We start from the raw sequence: 21,219 nt of genomic DNA on the forward strand, positions 1-21,219 counted from the left end.
AAAGACGTTCGAACCACAAGCACTTACAAGAACAAATTGTAAAAAGAAATATTTACAAATTTCGGTATTTGGGATGGACAAGCCACATGACGAAACACTCGCGTTTGCTCGAAAGCAGCCTTTATATGCGCATTCGTAAAGAGATAGAGATAAAAACACGGGAAAAAGAAAGAAATATCGCAGCTCAGGAAGAGCAAATATCATCAGCTAGCGATAATGTATTAAGCTCTGTTTTGAAGAAATTTTCAGATGTGCTGAAATCTAACAGTTCTTCGAGGTTTTTATGATTTCTGTAGACTTATGTAAGAATGTTTGTCTCTCAAATTTTGTTTTTGTCTTTCCGTAAGTGTCTCATGTTCCACCGGAAAGACTAGCGGGTGATTCATTGTCTATCGTGGTGAATAATTTTTGGTCATATATGATAAGAGGAGTTTCCTTAAGTATAGATTTCGTGTGCACGAAGCATAGGATAGCACAAAAACAACGGAGCAGTTTCTAGGTTTATATAACGAACACAGTAATTGTAATACAGACAAGTATTCGTTTCTGTAAAAGCATGAGCTTTTTGCAATTAGCTTTAGTATTCGTTCCCCATTCAAACACACTGTAGCAAAGTGTCGATAAAAGCGGGGGTTGTTTAACTGTTTTTTAAGCTATAGCGGAATCAGGTGGGTTCTTTTGTGAACGACACCGACAGGCTGAAAAAGATTGTCACATACCTGCTTTAAATATATGAACCTCAAGAAAAACGTTCCTAAAACCATACGCCTAAAATTTTTTCTTCCTTAACGCGGCTTATTTACTGTACCATTAAAATAAAGACTAATCTCGTTATTTACGTTTTTGTTATGGGCTGTAAATAAAATATGCGTGCTTTTTGCAGCGTTTAGTTACAAGTTGTGTTTCTTCGCCACTCTGATAGAGTGGCTGAGGAACAACTTTCTATACGATCTATGTACGCATTTACGCTAGAAGCAAGTTCAGAAATATCATTAGATGTAAAAAACCTTACTGATATAATTCGCATATGTTGCCAAGTTCGATGAGTCAGGTATTCGAGTAATATCGTTTACATATATTAAGAACCACAGTGGGCCTAATTTTGAGCCCGGAGGTACACCCTGCCGATTAGGTAAAATATCAGAGCGAACGGCATTAGCTCCACAAATTAACTTCAGTTGGCTAAATAACTCTTGAGTAAATCTGTTGCGACGCCACTTAACCCGTAGTTTTCTAATTTATGTATTAACGTTTTACGATAAATTGAGGCAAAAACATTTTTTTAAGCCTGAAAAAAAGACCAAGTGTATTTTTTTTTGTTTTCTGATGCCCTCGATTATTTATCTTTGGCATGTAGAAGGGCTTGCTTTCTTGATGTACTTTCTGACAGCCATACTGGGCCTTTGAGATCACATCATATTTGGTAAAAAAAAGACGGCAGCCTGTCTAATATACTATCGCTTACGGCATACTTAATGGCTGACTATATAAGCTTGATACCATGCTATCTTTTAGAATGCGAGTGTATAAGTTGCATGTATGGTATATGGTGTATAGCAGCGGTGTCACCACCGTCTACATTTTTTTCTTTCAATGTGTGAAGTGGCGGATCACAGCAGGCGGGTCTGGTCTGACCTCGCAGGCTTGCTTACCATTTGGCAAAAGTTGCACGTATATCGTAAAAATGTTTAAATAAGGTTAAGTTATTCCAAAGCTTAATTTGAACGTTCTAAAAACACCAGAAAATATGGACATTAAGAACAATCTAAAAGTTTGACCAAAACAAAGATGCAACATTGTTGTAACGGTTCGGTACTACCTGCTGCCAATGTAAACCTCAGTGCGTACACATTTTTTCATTTCACTTGTTTAACCTTCGTTCAGAACGAGTTGCAAGGAAGTCCTTCATGATTGCGAATAGGAGGCGTTAACCTGACGAGCATTTCACCTTTATATATGCTGTGAGTTGCGAAAGCGAATTGTACAGCCATGAAATTTATGAGCGTGAACACGGCAGCTCATGGCAGATAGCCTCGAGCCCTACTCATGGCGATACGCAGCGGCCGCTTTCGTAAACAAAGTGGAAAGGGAGGTCTGTCCTTCGGCTTGCCGGAAGCTGGCAACGCGGCGTAACCCTTTCCACCATGTTGCGGAAAGCAGCCGCCGCGTATCGCCACAAGTAGGGCTGGAGGCTATTTGCCACGCGCTGCCGTATTCACGCTCATAAATTTCATGACTGTACAGCAAGGGCACCCGCACACAAATATAATGGAAAAGTCGCTCAGAAAAACAAAACGCAGTGTATTACATCTCGGCTGGGAGACCAGCTTTCTTCAAGTCCACAATACTTGAAGAAGGCTAATCTAGCAGCCGAGGCGTCGTAATAAACTCTGTTAAGTTTCTGTGACTTCCTTATCATGTAAGAATCAGCTTCCAAGGAAGTGCCGTTCTCACACCAATATATATCTATAGCGCATCTACTGCCTTCTCTTTCCTTGTTAAAAACGAGTGCTTCCTTCGCGATGCTTCCTGGTGCAGTGCTACAGCTTCCTGGGACACACGGCGGTATCTGTGTTGCTGGCGTACGTGGCACACGTGACGGTGGAGCTTCCGTTCTCCACTCTCAAGGGGCTGCTGATGCAACGCCGGCGGGCCTCGCTATCGCTGGCCGCCAAAGGACGCCAGGCGCCGCTCCAAGCCATCGTCTGCGGCGCCGTTGCAGTGAACGGTCACCGGCCAACTGGGGCGCCACAGCCCGGCTTTGCTCACGTTACCTGCAATGCGTAGCACCACGCTGTGCACTCGTTCCTGCGAGCTCTGCTGCGACATCGTCGCCATGGTCGCAGTCTAGGTAGCAAGCGTTGAGGAACGTCAGTTAGTAATGTCCCGAAGGATCGGGTGCAAGTAGAAACAGACACAGTGCGTGCAAAGACTTTTGAGGGTAGAGGAGTGTGTGTCATCACACTGTGCTGTCGTCTATAGACCGTCTTCCTTCGTTACGTCTCAAAGCCGCGCTGTAAAGGTGAATCGGCCATATGCCGTCAGGAGACCGGATCGCGGGCGGAAAAGCAAATGTTATCATTCTTTCAACGAAGTTGCCTTCTCGATGCTTCTGCTTCTCAACATATGCGGCTTCACACCTCGACAACTTCACAGTCGAAAACGAAATCTCGCGCCAAGTCTCCTGGCTCTCTTCTCAGCGTGCGAAGCAGACCGCTCTCAGCTCCTATTGTGATATCAGTGCAACCTCACTACAAGTGCTAGCGGTTCCTTCTTCAACGTTTCCAGATCATTCCCGTCGAGCGCAATGTTTTGTAGCCAGTGAAACAAAGAAAATATTTCTGCATAGGGGCGGTCAGCTACAGTGAACAGCGATTCCTGCGAGGCCAAAGGGGTGGGGGGGGGGGGGGGGGGGGGGGGCGAAACTGATGCAGGTTAAATGATTCGTCATTGCGCGCCAAGTTTTCCTCCTGAGTTATCACTTGGCTTGAATATAATGTATCTTTCAACCGCACATTGGCGATGCGGCATTACCGCTGGACCCGGCTGTCGCAAATCAGCTACACGATTGATGACTGCGCTTGGAGAAAAATATGGAGTTATCCAGACATCTCCTGGATCCCTCTTAAGGGCTGCTTATCTGCGTGGACATATGCTACAGCAAGATTCCGCGTTGCAGAGGGACCCAAGAGTGCGGCTGTTCAATACGTCGTAGTCGCATTCTCGTATTGGGCTACTTACTCGTATATGCGCTCATGATTACCAAAGCGATGCCAGTGATCTCTCAAACGGTAAGAACTTGCAGGTCGCGCATTTCCAGTATTATGTCGCTTCCCAAAGCAGAGAAGGCGGTAGGGATGGAAAGCAATATTGAAAAAAAAAAAAAATCGTGAGCAAAGAAACAGTGACCGCGGCTTGATTGCTGAGGCCGGCTTAATCATCACACAAGCATCGTCACCATGTGTTCTGTTCAGAAAACTGCTATGGCTGTGTGTTTTTTGTGAACATCATCTCCGCATCGTTTTGATGAAGATTGTAATGAAGTAGAATTGTTTCTATGCATTCTACTGACGTCGGTTCGAGCATATGTTCCTCGGCATCTCTGTGTTTTCCTTCGAAGAATAAAGAATTTCTTCCTGGCACAATGGACGGCAATCTATGTTCTTTAAACCGAAGACCTGAAGTTTGCCCCCCCCCCCCCCCCCCCCCCCCAAAAAAAAAAAATGGAGGGGACAGTTACGATCCGCCTTTAAGGGTATGACGCGATAGCTAATGGGTTAATTCCCATGTATGCAGAAGGTCATTCTCTACATTCATAGATCCGTGAGAGTCCTCATGTCCCTCCCCTTGCAGTGGTGCAGTTAAGTGATGCGCCACTGCCCTGCGATGGCAGGTGCTTCCATCGGTGGCCCTTGTGCGACCCAGATTGCTATTTCCGAGCGACCAATCATTAATTTAACTGCCACCTGCCACGGTGGGCAGTTTGCTCACAATCTCGTGGGCAGGTTGTGATTGCGCTACAAGGACACGTGACTTTTCGCCGATTTTTCGCTCATGGTAAACGACGCCGATGCGACGACGCCGCCGGATTTTCTGCGACACGAGCTCCTTAGCGCCGCCGAGTAACTAGCGGGAGGAAAATTATGTGAAGACGACGACGTCGTGTGCCGCCAGCACTGAGAATAAATGCTCATCGTGCATGCTGCTATAATACATTGTGGAGTAATTTAGTGGTTTGAAGCAGTCAACAAGTTGAGTAGTGCTTTTGTTTCTTCCTCAGCCCAATTACACGTTAGAAGTGTTACAGTCACGCAAGTTAATTCTGGTTATCCATTTTGGCTGTTGAATGTGCGCTATGGCAGCGAGTTTACAAGCCCATACCTTCAGAAGAATACGAAGATAATATTTACTAATGGTAAGCAAAAAACTGGTTAGTAAGTTTCCAAGTCATATGTTCTCAGAAAAAAATACAGAGTGGGGGGGAGGGGGCGACATAAATATCTGAGGGAAAATTCAAATTAATGGCACAGTGCAAATGATCGTGCTAAGATAATCATAGTAGTGTCATTGTGGTCCCATGGCTATTTTATTCAAACAGGCTTTCAAGGACGATGAAAATTCCTTCACTCGCAGCAATCAACCTTAATAGTGTGTCGAACAGTATAGACTGCTTGTAAAGGATCTTACATCGGTAGAGTTGAAGAGTAGCAAAACCTCGGCTTGAAAATTTCGCAGACTTCGCCACCGAACAGGTAACATACGGCACAGGCAACTCTGAAGTCACGTGTACTGTGGCGGACAGAGGAATATGAACCACGCTTCGTCACCTAATGTCTTCTGACGCGTTACCTAGCGAAAATCAATGAATGTTTGATGCAGGTGCGCGTAATATTTACTTTTTTCCTTGTGCATCAAGACAGCAAACATTTCTATTTCCGTTACGCAATGCGACAGAAGAGTATGAACATGGAAGCGTGTTCCATATAATTCTGTCCGCGTCTGAACGCCAGCGATGGTTCTTCAGCAAAATTTAGAACACATTCGCTGTTTTTCTTTTGTGAAAAATGTACAAGCCACCGAATTAGTTGCTGATCCATGTAGTGGGGCTCCTGTAGCATCCCTAGCACTCCCAGTTTTCGGAAGGAAGGGGGCAATAGTTCTCTTCTGCCTCGAGGCATTTGGAACGCTGGCGAGGCGAAGCGAGCCGCACAGCACGGCCCCGAAGCAAAGCGGGCTTATTCTTTCACAAAGAATACACATTAGTGTTGTACGAGTTGACAAATGGTAAACTGCAAAGAAAGGTCGAAAGAAATGTTTAGGATCACTCGAGCAAAGTGGAAGTTTGGGCTAATTGATAAGGCGCAATGAAAGGGGGGGGGGGGCTTAGCAGGAGAGAAACAAGGAGATGAGAGGGACACAGGGCGAGCACTGACTTGCAACTGAAAGAATTGGAAGTGAAATGACTTTTCGAGGAATCTAACGCAGTTGCCCAGATATCCACTGATTTGAGAAGGCGGCTAGATATCAAGGTAAACCGAACTAAGATGCTAAGATAATCTGGGGGATAAAACACGACCAAAGGAGCATGAAAAAAAAGGAAGCATCTCCCCCGCTTTAAAACAGCAACACCTAAGAGATTACTCAGCCTTTGGCCACACAGATTCTTTTCGTAGCAAAATAACCGACGTGTCACTGATGCACATACCGCTTCCTAGTATGCATGAATAACGCCCAGTACGCTCCCTTGCTAGCTGCCCTTCAGAGTGGCCACATCATTATTTTTTCTTTGCAAAGTGGCTCATTGTTATTGTCATCCATTTTTCGGAAAAACTGCACTTGTTGGCCGCATGGGCTCTTCAGTTGCCACAGAATTAAAGATGCGGCACCTGCCGCCTAAGGCAAGACGATATAAGTTGGGGTGAAGAGGGTGGCAGCGTTAGTAATGATTCGGTCAGTTGGACAGGCGCAAAAATGCGTACCCGTCGCTCTGACAGCAGGGAATTCATTTTAAGCAAACAAGGGAAGAGGAATGAGGGGCTCGTTATAAATATGAGAGAAGCCAACAGCCACAGAAACCAAGGGGCACAGGGGATTTTTTTAATTAATTCATTTATTTTGTGGTGTTGATCAATTTATAATATTACTGAATATGTTATCGCTTAAAGCTCATTGATTAGAAAAGCACAAGAAAAACAACCGCATGCCGCCGTTGGGACCCGAACCCACGACCTCCGAACCCACGAGCGCCGCTTATGAACACTGAACACTCCCAAAGATAGGTCACTTGTAAACATAAATACCCCCGAAAGCAGATTTGACAGCCGCCGCCGTAGCTCAGTTGGTAGAGCACCGCGCGCATAATTGGTTTGGTTTATTGGTTTGGTTTATTGGGGTTTAACGCCCGAAGCAACTCAGGCTATGAGGGAGGCCGTAGTGAAGGGCTCCGGAAATTTCGACCACCTGGGGTTCTTTAACGTACACTGACATCGCACAGTACACGGGCCTCTAGAATTTTGCCTTCATCGAAATTCGGCCGCCGCGGCCGGGATCGAACCCGCGTCTTTCGGGTCAGCAGCCGAGCGCCGTAACCACTGAGCCACCGCGGCGGGTCGGACGCGTACTTCGGAGGTCGTGTGTTCCATTCCCACCGGCGGCATGCGGTTGTTTTTTTTCTTCTGCTTTTCTAATCAATGAGCTTTAAGCGATAACATAATCAGTAATATTCTAAATTGATCAACACCACAAAATAAATGAATTAATTAAAAAAATCCCGTGTGTCCCTTGGTTTCTGTGGCTGTTGGCTTCTCTCATACTTATAACGAGCTCCTCATCCCTCTTCCTTTGTTTGCTTAATTGCTTAGCGAGGGCCTCGGTTCTGGCAGCCTTGACGCCATGGGAAGAATAAAAGGGTCCTCACACAGCTTCCGCCCTCGTCGTTCGATGACGTTCCACGTCACATCAGCGGTAACTCAGGACGTGCTACGTCCGCCGCTTAAGAACGTGGGTGGCGCTGATGAACACTCTCAAGGTTAGGTTATTAGTAAAACATAAATATCCCCGAAAGCAGAAGGTTTGACAGCCGTCGCCGTAGCGCAGAGGTAGAGCACCGGACGCGTAATTCGGAGGTCGTGGGTTCGGATCCCACCGGCGGCATGCGGTTGTTTTTTCTTCTGCTTTTCTAGTCAATGAGCTTTAAGCGATAACACATTCAATAATATTCTCCATTGATCAACACCACAAAGTAAATAAATGAAAAAAAAGTTCCCTGTGTTCCCTTGGTTTCTGTGGCTGTTGGCTTCTCTCATATGTATGAGAGAAGCCACACACACACACACACACACACGCACGCACAGGTGTGTGTATATGTATATACCAGGTGTCCCAGCTAAATGTAACCAAGCTTTTAAAAAACACGGGATGTCCTAGCCGTCTGAAACCAAATGAGGGTTGTTTAGAGTCGCGTGACCTGGCCTGCAGTTTTTTTTTCGTTATTCAAGGTTGACTAATTAGTTAAGCTTAATTAACTAACTTTTTAATTATTGACATGAGGAACAAAGTTTCTTACGACTCACGTGTTGATGTTTTTCGTTACTCTTTTTTTCCTGATGTGATCGAAATTTGGAATGCTTTGCCTGTTGTACATTGCATTGTATACCCGCCCTGTCAAGCGAGGGTCAACAGTATCAATATATATATATATATATATATATATATATATATATATATATATGTACAAAGGGAATGGCGTTATTAAACGCGGCAGGTATATAAAACAGTCACCGCTCTTGAAATCAAGCGGTCGACCGCGGAACTCCATCTGCCGCCGTAATCACAGGACAAGCATAAGAGTCCTGCGGAGTACGGAACGAACATTCATAATTGAAAGCTCATTTTTCAGAAGGAACTGCGTGCTTCATGTGTTTTAAAGGAAGCCACCCTTCGTGCACGACGGTTAATCTAATAGACGATATGCGAAATTGCTTTGCGGTCTGGCAACACCGCGCCCACAACTTCCGGTTTCCATCTTGGCGCGGTCGAGCTCGTCGAGCTGGTGCATCGTTTGCTATGCGTACTTTCTTCTTGCGAGTGGAATTTCAACAGGCAAGCTTCAGCTGCTGCGTTGTTTTCACAGCTGATCTTCGACCAAATGTAGGTGCTTTCAATAAGCGCCAGCTTACTCCTACCGCATCCTCAGCTTCGCTTGAAGTCTGGCGCTGATGATCGCAATAATCCGCACTCGAAAATGGGTTGGAAAGTCGAACTGTGACCGTGTACTGCTGTCGTTTTAATGCTCGCATTAAAGCACCAGTTCAAGCATCACGCATTATCATGGCTATTTTATTCCCAGGTGGACGCGAATTCATCTGGTAGGGTAGCGAGCGGTTATTTTGCGGTGAGTGCGCACGTGTGTTGACAAACTTCTGTGACAGTGCGAACTTTCGTTCGCGCCGACGCCAGGAGCTTCGTGCATTGCAGTATAATCACACAAGACCCTCGACCAGCTGCGTAATTCGATTCCTTTACTGCAATGTGCAATGCGCATCCGCGGTTTTCAACGTCACCGTTTCAGAGGCCGGCGTCGGTTGATTTTCGCCACAATTCGTTGAAACCGCGTCCTGCTTAAGACGCAGTCAGTCGACATTAAGAAGAGGAAAGTAAGCATGCACATATAATTCAAAATATTGTAAGCAAAGACGCAGCTTTTTTTTTTTCAGAGCCACCGTGGCGGCTTGATTAGAGAAAGATGTTACAGCTGTAGGTGCATGCACGGACTAGATACGCTGGTCAAGCTGTGTGTGCAGGGGCGAAATTAGCATGTTCGGTTGCTTCCGAAACTTAATTAGCTTACTCCCAAACTTGGACAAATGGCTTTGTTGCGAAGCAAGCTGTTGGAGCTTGCCACAACGATAATAAAATCTGATGGCCTGAAGCGTTTTCAGAACACTGTTGCACGTACTTTCTAGCTTAGACATGCGTCCCTCCTTCATAATAAAGTAGCTATATTATTCGCTTCTTTTATTTTTAGATTTTCGTCGCCGCAGATATCGAAGGAATAGGAATCCTCAAGAAATAAACCATTCGCACCTCAGTTTTTATACGTAGGGTGTATTGCTTCACAAAGACTCCTTAACGCGTATAACATATGCGTATATGGTCCAGAGAGTTTGCTCGCCCTTCTAAAACTAATTGAACACGGGAAAAACTTAACTGAACACGTAGCAAACTAAGCAGTAATCGGCATATGGTTCTTCGAGTGAACTTATTTCGCCACGGCACAAGCTATTGGCCCGCTCAAAAAAATTACCTTCTCTATTACGTTGTTCAAGTATGCGTCTATATATATTCGCGCCCGACCGGAGAGCTTGATATATGCACGAAATCGGCTTCTAATTTTGATCAGAGACAACAAAGGCTGTGGTCCTTATCTTAATTTAAACGCAAATCACCTCGAGAGATTTGTCAAAAATCAGCGCAGAAAGCGAAAGCTGCGCACTGATCCGCGTGCTGACACATGATACCTCGCATGGCGTTTTGTGTTACTAAAACGTTGGGACGGAGTAAAAAAATAGAAAAGTGAAAAGCTTGAACGCACCTAGTTCTGGCACGCATCGTAGTGTCTTTTCACAGTGGAGAGGGTAGCGCAACACTGCATCGGCATTTTACTTTTCAAACGAAGCGCAGCCGTTTTAACCCAACGCTGGGCAGCGGTTTCGTTTTCTGTACCGTGCCAACATGGAGGACTTAGTTCTCGGAGCGCCGAGAGATGGCGCTGCGCATTTCGCATATCGTCTATTGCCGAATATGGTGGATGTGAACCCGCGACCACTCATTTGCACTAAAATATATGTTTTTCAGAAAAGAAAACGCACAGTAACTGCCTCACTGTTCGGCGGACACCTCAACCGCGCCTTGCGGGAACGGAGCAAGGAAGTTGTCAAAGGAGAAAGCGAGAAAGAATCTGCGCAGTGGAGGGCTCTGGATTAATTTAGACCACCTGGGGTTCCTTAAAGTGCACTGACATCGAACAGCACACGGTCGGCTGTACTGTGAGCCACACCGCACCAGCAATAGCTGCTGTCGCGAGGTTCAGGATGCAAGCTGAGAGGAAAGGCACAGTGACTTTCTTATTCAGGGCTTGCACCTTAACCCCGCTCTGGGGGATGGAGACGAGTGGAGGGGAAAGAGAGAGAAAGGAGCTTCTACGTCCCACCAAAGGACCCCGATACTAAAAAGGTGGGTGGGTCCGAACCCTTGTGCTTGGTTCGCAAGTGCCCTTCTACACTGCGGTCGCTTCTTACGTTTCTCATACTGCGCAAGCTCTCAGACAGGGAGATGCGCTACCTGTACTGTGTCACTAAGTACAGTATAATTCTGCGTGTAGAAAAAGCAGGGTACGATCAATGTAACTGATGCGAAAGGATGCTACAGCATGCACTTTACGGATTGAGCGTCGCTTATTGTTCGTGCAACCCTGTGTGGTACTTAAATGTACCGCCGTTCCGTTCCGCTCCATGCACGCAAGATGGCGCTTCATTGCACCTTTTTGCACATTGCGTTTGGATGCGGATGAAAGCGGATGAGTATGACGATATCCGATGCACAGCGCGAGAGGCACGGGTGGCAGTTGATGAAGACGACGGTACACAAAGCTCAGCGCGGGAGGCTTGCAGTTCAAAGCACGGGCTGAATGGCTGCGCGGATAGCCGAATGGAGTCGTAACAAGTGTGTGTGAAGCGAGATAATAAAAAAAGAGTAAAATAAAAGACCGAGTGATCTGAAACAGGGGCAGGCGACGCTGTTCCTTTCGCGCTGGCTTGGGTTCGAAGCCACCTCGAGAGCATCGATATTCGTTTGTGATAGGCAAAAGGCCTCATCAGAAGACCGTCTCCTCTTGCTACTTCGTTTAACTGCGTGGTACTTTCACCACTGGTTGCCGGGTTTACATCGTTCGTGGCCCGAATATCAAATTCTAGTCAACATATGCTGCACACGTTTGTAGCATTAACGCACAAACGAATTGGATTGAAGAGTATATCTGCTGTGGTTCTTTGCTAGTGGTGCATACGCAGGACAACTCGCGCGCATTGGAGATGATAGCTTCGTCGTGAGCTTATACAGTGTTCAGTGCTTCGCGGTGCTTAACTTATTGTTCTCAGATTTCGCAGTATTATTCGTAGCCGAAAACTGCCAGAACAGGTCGACGAATGCTTGGACAGGATGTCTACACGTAGCTGCGGCCAATCTGCAAAATTTACTCGGTGGATATAGGAAGCATGTGTTTGACCCTTTACGAGAATTATTGCTGCACTTCCTCGAATTAACTAGCTCTTACGTCCTGAATAATTAACTTCTCGAGTTTCTCAACTTAGTGCAACACCTTCACTTCGAACTTGTATGGCACCCCATGAAAAGCCCAATTCCGAAACTCTGGCTGTCTGTTACGAAGAAGTTTCTCCTGCGTTTCTGAGAAGAAAACTCAGAAAACATGACAAAATGCTTATGCGACCACTTAACTTTGAGCTGAAACAGACCGTTAGGCAACGAAATAGAAAGTAACGTTCCAATATGCAAAAAAGATGATTCCGCGAAGCTCTGGTTGTTTTTTCTCGCTCTGCGTTATTTTCGCATCCTCATTGCAGGGCTCTCATCTCCGTTCTAGTTTGCATCGTCGCCGTGGCAGCGCTCTCGATCTTTTTTTTTTTCATCCTTTTTCGCGGTGACGGTGGTGTCATCATCGTCAGGGTTGACAGCTGGCGCTAGAGCCAAGGATTTCGGTTTTTGGGCACATTCGGGTCGGGATGGGGAGATGGGGGACAAGAGGGGGGGGGGGGCGGCGTAAAGTTTGCAGCTGCCAATGTCTTCACAGTGTAGACAGCTATGGTTGCTACAGCTGCTGCCGGCTTCCTCACTAAAGTAGTGTTAAAATGACTATGGTAGTGAGATGGTTTTATCCCGATATATCCACGGAGGCAAGGGCAGTTTTTGTTAGAGTTTGTTATACCGCCATATGAGAGATATGACGCACCAGGAGATGCGTCGAACGCTGCGAAGCGCTCGCGTCTTAAAGCTAGCAACATGAAATCCGGTAAGATAGAAGATGCCGTTAGCAAATGATCGAAGAACAACCTAATGCACAGTATGTTCATGACCGTCTTGTACGTCAATGACATGAACATCTGGATTACCAGAAGACGACCTGCAGACAGATCGCGTAATGAGTTGACGTCGGACAGTTCCCCCGTGATGTGACACCCGTAAATCAATCGTCTTCCTTCTCCCGGACGCAGACTTGTCATAAGCGACTCCACTACGTCTTTTGCATCATGAATCTGTCGCTGGGTGGAATGCGATTGGTATTCGCCTCGACAGGGGTGCCAAACAACGAAATAACGGCATTTGACGGGGTGAGCCCAACGGGCACCATGGTTATGAACCTGTCGTGGTTAGCCTTGCCTCTCCTCAGGAATTCGTGGTGACGGCTGCTCCGGTGGAGTGTGTAGCGGTAGCAGAGGAATTAAAGCACGAAAGGACTGAAGGAGTGCCAGCGGGGCCATCATGCGACTGACTGGCCCGCGGAAAAGATGGCTGCATCCAGGCGAAGTAGAATACAGTCGACAGGCTAACAGGTGGCTCCGCTTCACATGTCGCCCTCTAAAACATGCCTTGAACAGAGGCCGCCTCGCCCCACGCCTTAAGAGCGTACGACTCCGGAAGATCCTCTGCGGACTCGCATCGTCGCAACATTAGACATCTCGCCATGCTAAAGAACGCTGGGCTCCATAGGCTTTCTGCACACTCGCATAGCCGCAAATTTCTTGATGTCATATTCTTAACGAGCAAACAGCTTCATTACGTCCTCTGAGGATTCACATTACCGCAATATTCTCTATGTCGTCTTCTTAAAGACCTCGTTGTTCTTCTTGGTAAAGTACGGACTCGCACCGTCACAACATTCGACATGTCACCTTCTTAAAGAATGCTGGTCTCCTCTTGGTCCTCTGCGATCTCGCAGAGCCACAAATTTCCCCATGTCGTCTCTTTTCTTCTGCAGACTATCATCATCATCATCATCATTTATTAATCCTTAAGGATCCCGTGGGGACATTACTTAAGGGAGGGGGGAGGGATACAAGTGTCCGACGGTCGTACATAAGAAAACGCAAAAAAAGAAAGAAAACCAGGCAAAGCAAAACAGTAACAAATTATAAAGGCGATCAAAGACAACGTGAAAAACAAGCAAAATATTAAACACATTAATATAGTCAATCAGACACAATGTGAAAAAGAAACATAGAGAAATACAAACCACAGTAATAAAACGTGTCCAATAAAGTGACCGTTTTGTAGCACGTCGCAGCTGATACAGGGAAAGTTTTATTTTTCTTGGAAATGGTCGATGAGTAGCTGTCTAAAGTTGGAAGGATTAGTTTCAACGACAATGTTTTCGGGCAAGTTATTCCAAAATTCGATCGCGCAAGGAAGAAACGAGTTGTTGAATGCATTGGTGGAGCCGTGCAAGCGCTGTATGCTATAAATTATATAAGCGGCGAGATGATCGTACCGGAGTGCGCAGAAGGTTTTCTCGAAGTGCTGGGAAGTTAAAGTACAGTTTGTGGAACAGGCAGAGGATTAAAATTTTTCGGCGAAGCGCTAATGATTTGACACCGAGAGATGATTTCATGATAGCAACACTTTGCCGGGGTTTGTACTGCGAGGTGATGAAACGTGCTACCCGGTTCTGGATGGCCTCGAGTGAGTCAATCAGGTAGGCCTGGTGCGGGTTCCATATTGTTGAGGTGTGGTCTAGTTTGCTGCGAATATATGTTTCATATGCTAGTTCTCTGATGGCTGGGGGAGACATGGCAAGTGATCTCCGGATGAATCCAAGTGACCTGGAAGCGCTAGCGCATAATTTCGTTATGTGATCTGCCCATGTTAGACTGGTCGTTATCTCAATGCCGAGGTACCTGTATGAATTAGTTTGAGACAAAGCTATGGAGTTAAGGTTGTATGGAAAATAAAGATTGGAGAGTTTGCGTGAAACGGGCATGGATTTACATTTTGCAACATTGAGCTGCATTAACCAGTCGGAGCACCACTTCTGGATTCTGCTGATGTCTTCCTCTAATATTGTCTGGTCACTGCTGTTGCTGATGCGGCGATAGATGACGCAGTCGTCCGCGAAAAGACGGACGGTTGATGAGATACCAGAAGGTAGGTCGTTGATAAATATTAAGAACAGTAACGGAGCAAGCACCGATCCCTGAGGGACCCCGGAAATTACTCGAGTAGTATCGGAAGTATGACCGGCGATGACTGCGAACTGTTGGCGGTTAGTTAAGAAGCAATGAATCCAGGATAAAGTAAGAGATGACCGCAAGATGATAAAGATGACCGCAACACTAGCCATGTCGTCTTCTCAGAAAGACCTCGCTGTTGTCCTTGGGCCAGTGTGAACTCGCATCATCACAACATTCAACATGCGGCCTTCTTAAAGAACTCTGGGCTCTATTAGGTCGTATGCGAACTTTCATAGCCATAAATTTCTCCGAGCAAACAGCGCCATTATGTCCTCTGCGGACTCACATGACCGCAACATTCTAAGTGTCATCTTCATAAAGACTTCGCTGTTCCCCTTGGTCCAGTAAGGACTCGCGCTATTGGAATATTCGACATGTCGCCTTCTTAAAGAACGCTTGGCTCCACTAGGTCCTCTGCGAACTCGCATAGCCACAAATTTCTCCATGTCGTCTTTTTGACCAGCAAACAGGGCCATTAGGTCCTCTGCGGACACACATGCTTAAACAACTCGTTGGTCTTCTTGCTAAAGTACGGACTCCCACTGTCGCAACATTCGGCAAGTCACATTAAAGAACGCTGGGCTGCACTAAGTCCTATGCTGACTTGAATAGCCACAACTTTTCCCATGCCGTCTTTTTAACGAGCAAACAGCGCCATTAGGTCCTTAGCGGACTCACATTCCCACAACTTTTGCTTGTCGTCTTCTTAAAGACATCGCTGTTCTCCTTGGTCCAGTACGGACTAGCACCGTTGCAACACTGTTGCCCTCTTAAAGAACGCTAGTGTGCAATAGGTCACCTGCGCAGTAACATTGCCGCTAATTTCTACATGTCGTCTGCTTAACGAGCACACAGCTTCTGTAGGCCTTCCGCGGACTCACATGACCGCAAAATTCTGAATGTTGTCTCCGTGACACTCACTTCGCCGACGCTACCCTTTTCTTCGTCCCTTGCGATTTCCCTATGGAAGCTTGAGGGGTAGTCCTGGCGCTGACGACCCTCAGCCATTCGCCATCCATGGCTTGAGACATTTTAATCTCTTCTCCGACGATGTGTTTCTGACCACTTTCTTCTCTCATATTGCACAAACAATATTGTACAAACAGTTCAGTTCCGGTGTGTCAATTTCAGGGATATTAAATTCAAAAGCGCGATGGACTCCAAGTGAATAAAAAACAAACACACGAACGGAACTATCAGAAGACTTTATGAACAATTGGTCAGCTCAGATTAAAGGGATCATCACTCTAACTCGTAAGAATTTTATTCATTTAGTGAAATCGCTTATTGGGGCTCCTCCTGTTATGCCCCCCCCCCCCCCCCCCCCTCCGCCCTCTCAGACTTATGGGGTAAGTGCGCGGACTCCCTCGACCAGGGTAATCGCCACGGCGGCGGCGGCAGCAAACACATGTGCAAACAGCTCATGACAAAGAGATCTCTCGAGGCCTGCCATAATCCTCCCGGAGGCGACTCGGGCAGCTGGGTCCATCCAGCTGCAGACCATGGGAACGCACGTCACTCGGGCAACGACCTGCAGACCCGGGGAACGCAAGTCCCATGTGCGGTCACCTGCAGATCGTGGGAACGCCATCAGCGCTGCCTGCGCTACACAGATGGCATCCCCCTCATCCTCAAGCAAGCTCATCTCATAACGGGGGCGTGCCCACTGGTGGGAGAGTGCGTGATGAGTGCCGAAGTGAACGTTTCAGGACACGACTTCCTCGGCAGGCCTGGCCTCCATCCAGCCAAGGATTTTACGGAATGAAGACCATATAAAATTCGGCAGCGAGTGCGGCCGAAAGACCTCCGTTTGAGAAGAAGTCCGCTCCTCACCGAGTCTCCCGTCTCCTAAGACTCCCTTTAACTGAGAGGCACTCTCAGTTGCTCTTACTTGTTCATAATATAAGTACGTGTACAAAGTTCTTGTCTCCTCGTAACCCTGTCTCCGGCCCGACCACGCTACCTGAGTCCCAACACTCCCAATAACTTGGCCGTCCGTTCCTCGTCGAAAGATTTTTTGTTGTAAAACTTGCGAGCGCACGAATGATGTGTTTCGAGCAAAAATGATGCAACCTATGACGTCAAGTATGATGTCACAAAACCACGGGTCATCACTGGCAATGCCGTGTGTGACAACATCACTAATGTCCTCACACGTGGCGTTGATATTCCTCGTCTTTTTCCGCTCTGTGATGATTTTTTGTGCTTTGCACGATGCTATTGGTTATTTTATACACCACTCTAAAAAGCCCGGCCTCAGGTGCAAAGTATTTCCCTATACACAGTACGGAACAAAAGTCTGATATTTCAGTTTTTCAAATTTACCTTTTTTCCTACACCAAAATTTGTCCATTAGGTTGGTGGGACGACCATGTCAGACTTTTTGCACATCAGCAATGATTTTTTTGTCGTCAAGACCGTTTCTTCGCACAGCAAATTCAATGAAGAGCTGCTTTCTTCGCTGCGGGAAGGGATCAGCGATTATATGTTTTTTATTACAAAATTCGCCGAGAATTTCAAGAATGCCTTTTCACAGTAACCTAATGCGTCAGTACTTCACACGCAAGCCTTTTCCGGTGATCACTGCTTGACTCCGCCGAAGCATGGAGTCCAGTAAGCTGTCAGCGAAAGTCTAGTCCACTCTCCACTTTTTCAGCAGCTTTTCGAATTTCTGCTCGCCACTGCTAGCTTTTTTGTCCCTTAGACGATGCTCGGTGCTTATCCAAATATATTCAATCGAAATAATCAAAGTAGGCTGGCTTGCCCACTCCATAAGGTCCACCATCCTCTTCATCCAACTTTTCGCAAGCGTAGAATGCTTCGGTTAGTAATGCTGTTGAAATACATAAATCCCAGATTCTTGCGTGCTTAAGGAAGCATAACATTTTCAAGAATACGCTGATCAACCTGTTTGGTTATGGTACCTTGAATTAAGTCAAGTAGACAAACTCCACGAGCGGAGAATCATCCTCGTGCTGTTACGTTCCCGCCTCTGCGGCTTAACGTGGGGAGTTGATAACCAGTTCCATATAAATTGTGTTTGGTTTGGTTTATGCGGTTTAATGTCCCAAAGCGACTCAGGCTATGAGGAACGCCGTAGAGAAGGGCTCCGAAAATTTCGACCACCTGGGCTTCTTTAACGTGCCCTGACATCGCACAGTACACGGACCTCTAAAATTACGCCTCCATCGAAATTCGACCGCCGCGGCCGGGATCGAACCCGCGTCTTTCGGGTCAGCAGCCGAGAACCATAAATTGTGTTTGGGGCAACATATTAAACGAATCCCATCATTCACACGTGACAAGAACTTCGATTTGTTGAGTGCGTGCGAATCCACGTCATTGTGTTATCGCGTACTGCAAGCCCAGGCGCATTCTCCGGCTATCGCTAATCTGATAGCCCATGCTGGCTTTAAAAGACCACTTGCACGGCCACACCACGCTCAATATGTAACCTGCTTGGTTCCTGCCATGTAGCAGGAATAAATGTTCCTTCGATGCTAAGTCTACGCCGCCCAGTTCCTGGAAGCCAGATATGACACGATTCACATAATGAAATCACTCTTTTACATTCGTAACCTGTCCACAAAACGTGTTCCTTTACCTACATCATCCGGGAAACCTAGTTCTTTTCACAAATGTGCGGGGACTGAGGTGGGATCCTGTCGCTTAGATCAGCACATTGCACACGTCTTACAGTCCATTGGGTCACTGGAAAGCCTGACAACAGGGTCAATTCTTCAGAAATGCCTGTAACAGTCAGGCCAAAGTTTTTAAGGCTCGCGAACAAAGTCTTGATCAAAACTTGGTTAGTTGTTCTGACGTGTGCCGTGCTAAGATCGAAAAACCAAACCTCCTCTCAAGCTACACATACCCAACAACTCTGGACAAAAGCATTTTTGATCGGCAAACCGTGTATGAACGTAATTTTTTCATATAATGCAAGATTTTACTATGGCAACCAATATATATCCGCAGTTTACCCGACGGCAGTCGTGATTTCTTTCTATTAACGTTTTTGATATTGTCAGAAGCGCTCCTCAGAAGTTTTTTATGGCAGTCTTAACTGTTCGATGCTATCGATGGAAACACTTTAAATGAAAGATTTTGCTACCTCTCAGAAGAATGGACAGTTACCTTCAATATTTCCATAGAGTATCTTACAATTTTCGAAGTCTTAAAATTTTTGCCCGAGAATGTTGGACATGTCTCTTCAAAAATTGCGATGGCGTGCATTGCGCATATATGGAATCCAGTGAAATCTGACGATTTTTCATCCCTTAGTTGTGGCTGCAGACAACTGGCATTTGAGTAGTCTCGATGGCGTTATGTTAACCTCACACTCCGTGCAGTGGTGTTAAAAATGTCCAGTTATATATCTAACCGCAGATTATGTCACCTGAAAGTGACAGTGAGTCAATAACAATTTAGAACAGACGTAAAATGAACGCAGTGAGATGCGCCCATGAAAGGACAAAAATGAAAAAAATTCTGACGGCATTTGGTTTGGTTTATAAAGTTTAACGTCCCAAAGCGACCAAGGCTATGAGAGACGCCGTAGTGGAGGGCTCCGGAAACTTCGACCACCTGGGGTTCTTTTACGTGCACTGACATCGCACAGTACACGGGCCCCTAAAATTTCTCCTCCAAAGAAATTCAACCGCCGCGGTCGGGATCGTACCCGCGTCTTTCGGGTCAGCAGCCGAGCACCATAACCACTGAGCCACCGCGGCGGCCTGACGGCACTTACGTCTGCTTACGTGTAGGAATGAGGAAGCATGTTTTTTGAGCAAAGGAAAGGTCGCAGTAGCTCTCAAATCTCGACATTTCGGCGGACACCTCAACCGCGCATTAAAGCATGCAACTGAAGGTGCATGTGTCATCGGTCCGAACCCCTGTCGCAACTTGGCCACCAACATCACATCACGACATCGCGATGGGCACCTCAACCGCATTTTAAGAGAAAATGTAGTCTCATAAAGCATGCAATTGAAGGTGCATATGTCGTTGGTCCGAATCCCTGTCAAAGTTAGTCTCTAACTTGACTAAAACATGTAAGCTATATGCAAAGATAAATGCTATGAAACCACCCGGAATGCTGTACGATGAACGGTTGCTCAAAATTTTGGTGAATGTATTCAGGAATACTGCCACCACATTGAGGTCAACCAGTGATTGCATCGATGGGATTTTGTCTCCACCATCGATAACTGTTGCTCAAACCAGCGTCGCCGCTTCGGCGGATGCGATTTTGCGCCGCGCGTCTCTGCCATTCTCCTCTCTGCTGTCTGCCCGTGGCAGCGATTGCGAATCAGCTCGGACTGTGTATCAGCTCGCAAGCCGGCAGACCGGGTTCGATTCGCACCTTGACTCCAAATTTTCTTTTCTTATTTTTATTCAATTTTCTTTTTCACTTTCATGTCTCGTGACGTCATATTACCGGTGATGTCACATACCTAGTGACGTCACAAGGGACCAACTTCTGGCGTCACGTTTTGCGGACACTTCCGGCGTCAAAATAGACTTTCAATGCTTTCGCAATAATAAAGAACTGAAGGCAGACAGTTACGGCCCCAACAACTACTGACAGAAGAAAAGGGCAGTGTTGCATCTTAATACATTCAGAAATAGCAAACTTTTATATCTGTGATATCTGGGATTTACACGAAAACATTTAAAGTATAATACCTTTTTGTTCAGTACTGTGTATGGCATCTTACGCTCTTCTGCTTGTTAGAATTTGCAAGTCAGAGCTAATGATACTCGTCCCAGAATCGTCATCGTAGTGCGGAAAAGAGCTCGCCGAGTCGAAATTGGTAGTTCACGTTGCCGCTGTTTCTTTTCTGAACACATTCTTCATCACCATTATCACTTTTCTCAGCAGTCATTAGAATAATATTTTCAGGTTTATAGTCTTTTCAATTAGTTGATGACAAAACTAATCGACACGCCGTCAATACGGTGGCTGCCGCCCTATGACCTCCTTCGAGCGATAGTGCAATACAAGTCTCCCTTTTTTCAGCGGCACAGTAGCAGCGAAGATGATTAGTTTTACACTCTGCTTTGGTAGCATGGGGGTTTAAAATTACGAAACCTCGCGAGACTTATGAGGGACGCCGCAGTAGACATTTTCGGATTAATTTCGACTATCTGAGGTTCTTTAATGCGCACTGAAATTGCGCAGCACGCGCGGGCGCGCTTTCACATTTTGCCTCCATTGAAAGGCGCTGCCGTGGCCAGAATTAAACACCGCGAACTGTAAGGCTCGGCAGCCGAAAGCCGAACCGCGGTGGGTTTCACAGTCGATATACTTTCTCGAAATGATACAAAGCGCGCTATGATACTGGCACATATAAATGATTGCCTGTTCGTTTTCCGTACGAGCTTTAGTTACAAAATTCCCGAAAGAAAATTAGGT

The 21,219-nt window shown here is 46.3% G+C and overlaps 1 protein-coding gene across 1 annotated transcript in view; it reads left to right on the forward strand.

Moving 5' to 3' along the window:
* Positions 1-3,387, forward strand: part of LOC149353427 (nose resistant to fluoxetine protein 6-like) — a 59,523-nt gene extending 56,136 nt beyond the window's left edge. Inside the window, exon 16 of the mRNA XM_089577349.1 lies at positions 2,539-3,387. Coding sequence (XP_089433475.1) covers positions 2,539-2,787 — 249 coding nt within the window. The 3' untranslated portion in view covers positions 2,788-3,387. The remainder of the gene's footprint in view (positions 1-2,538) is intronic.
* The last annotated feature ends 17,832 nt before the right edge of the window (positions 3,388-21,219 follow it).

This window comes from Amblyomma mixtum, chromosome 3 (assembly GCF_055824585.1).
Source record: "Amblyomma mixtum isolate Tamu chromosome 3, ASM5582458v1, whole genome shotgun sequence".
NCBI classification, from domain to species: domain Eukaryota; kingdom Metazoa; phylum Arthropoda; class Arachnida; order Ixodida; family Ixodidae; genus Amblyomma; species Amblyomma mixtum.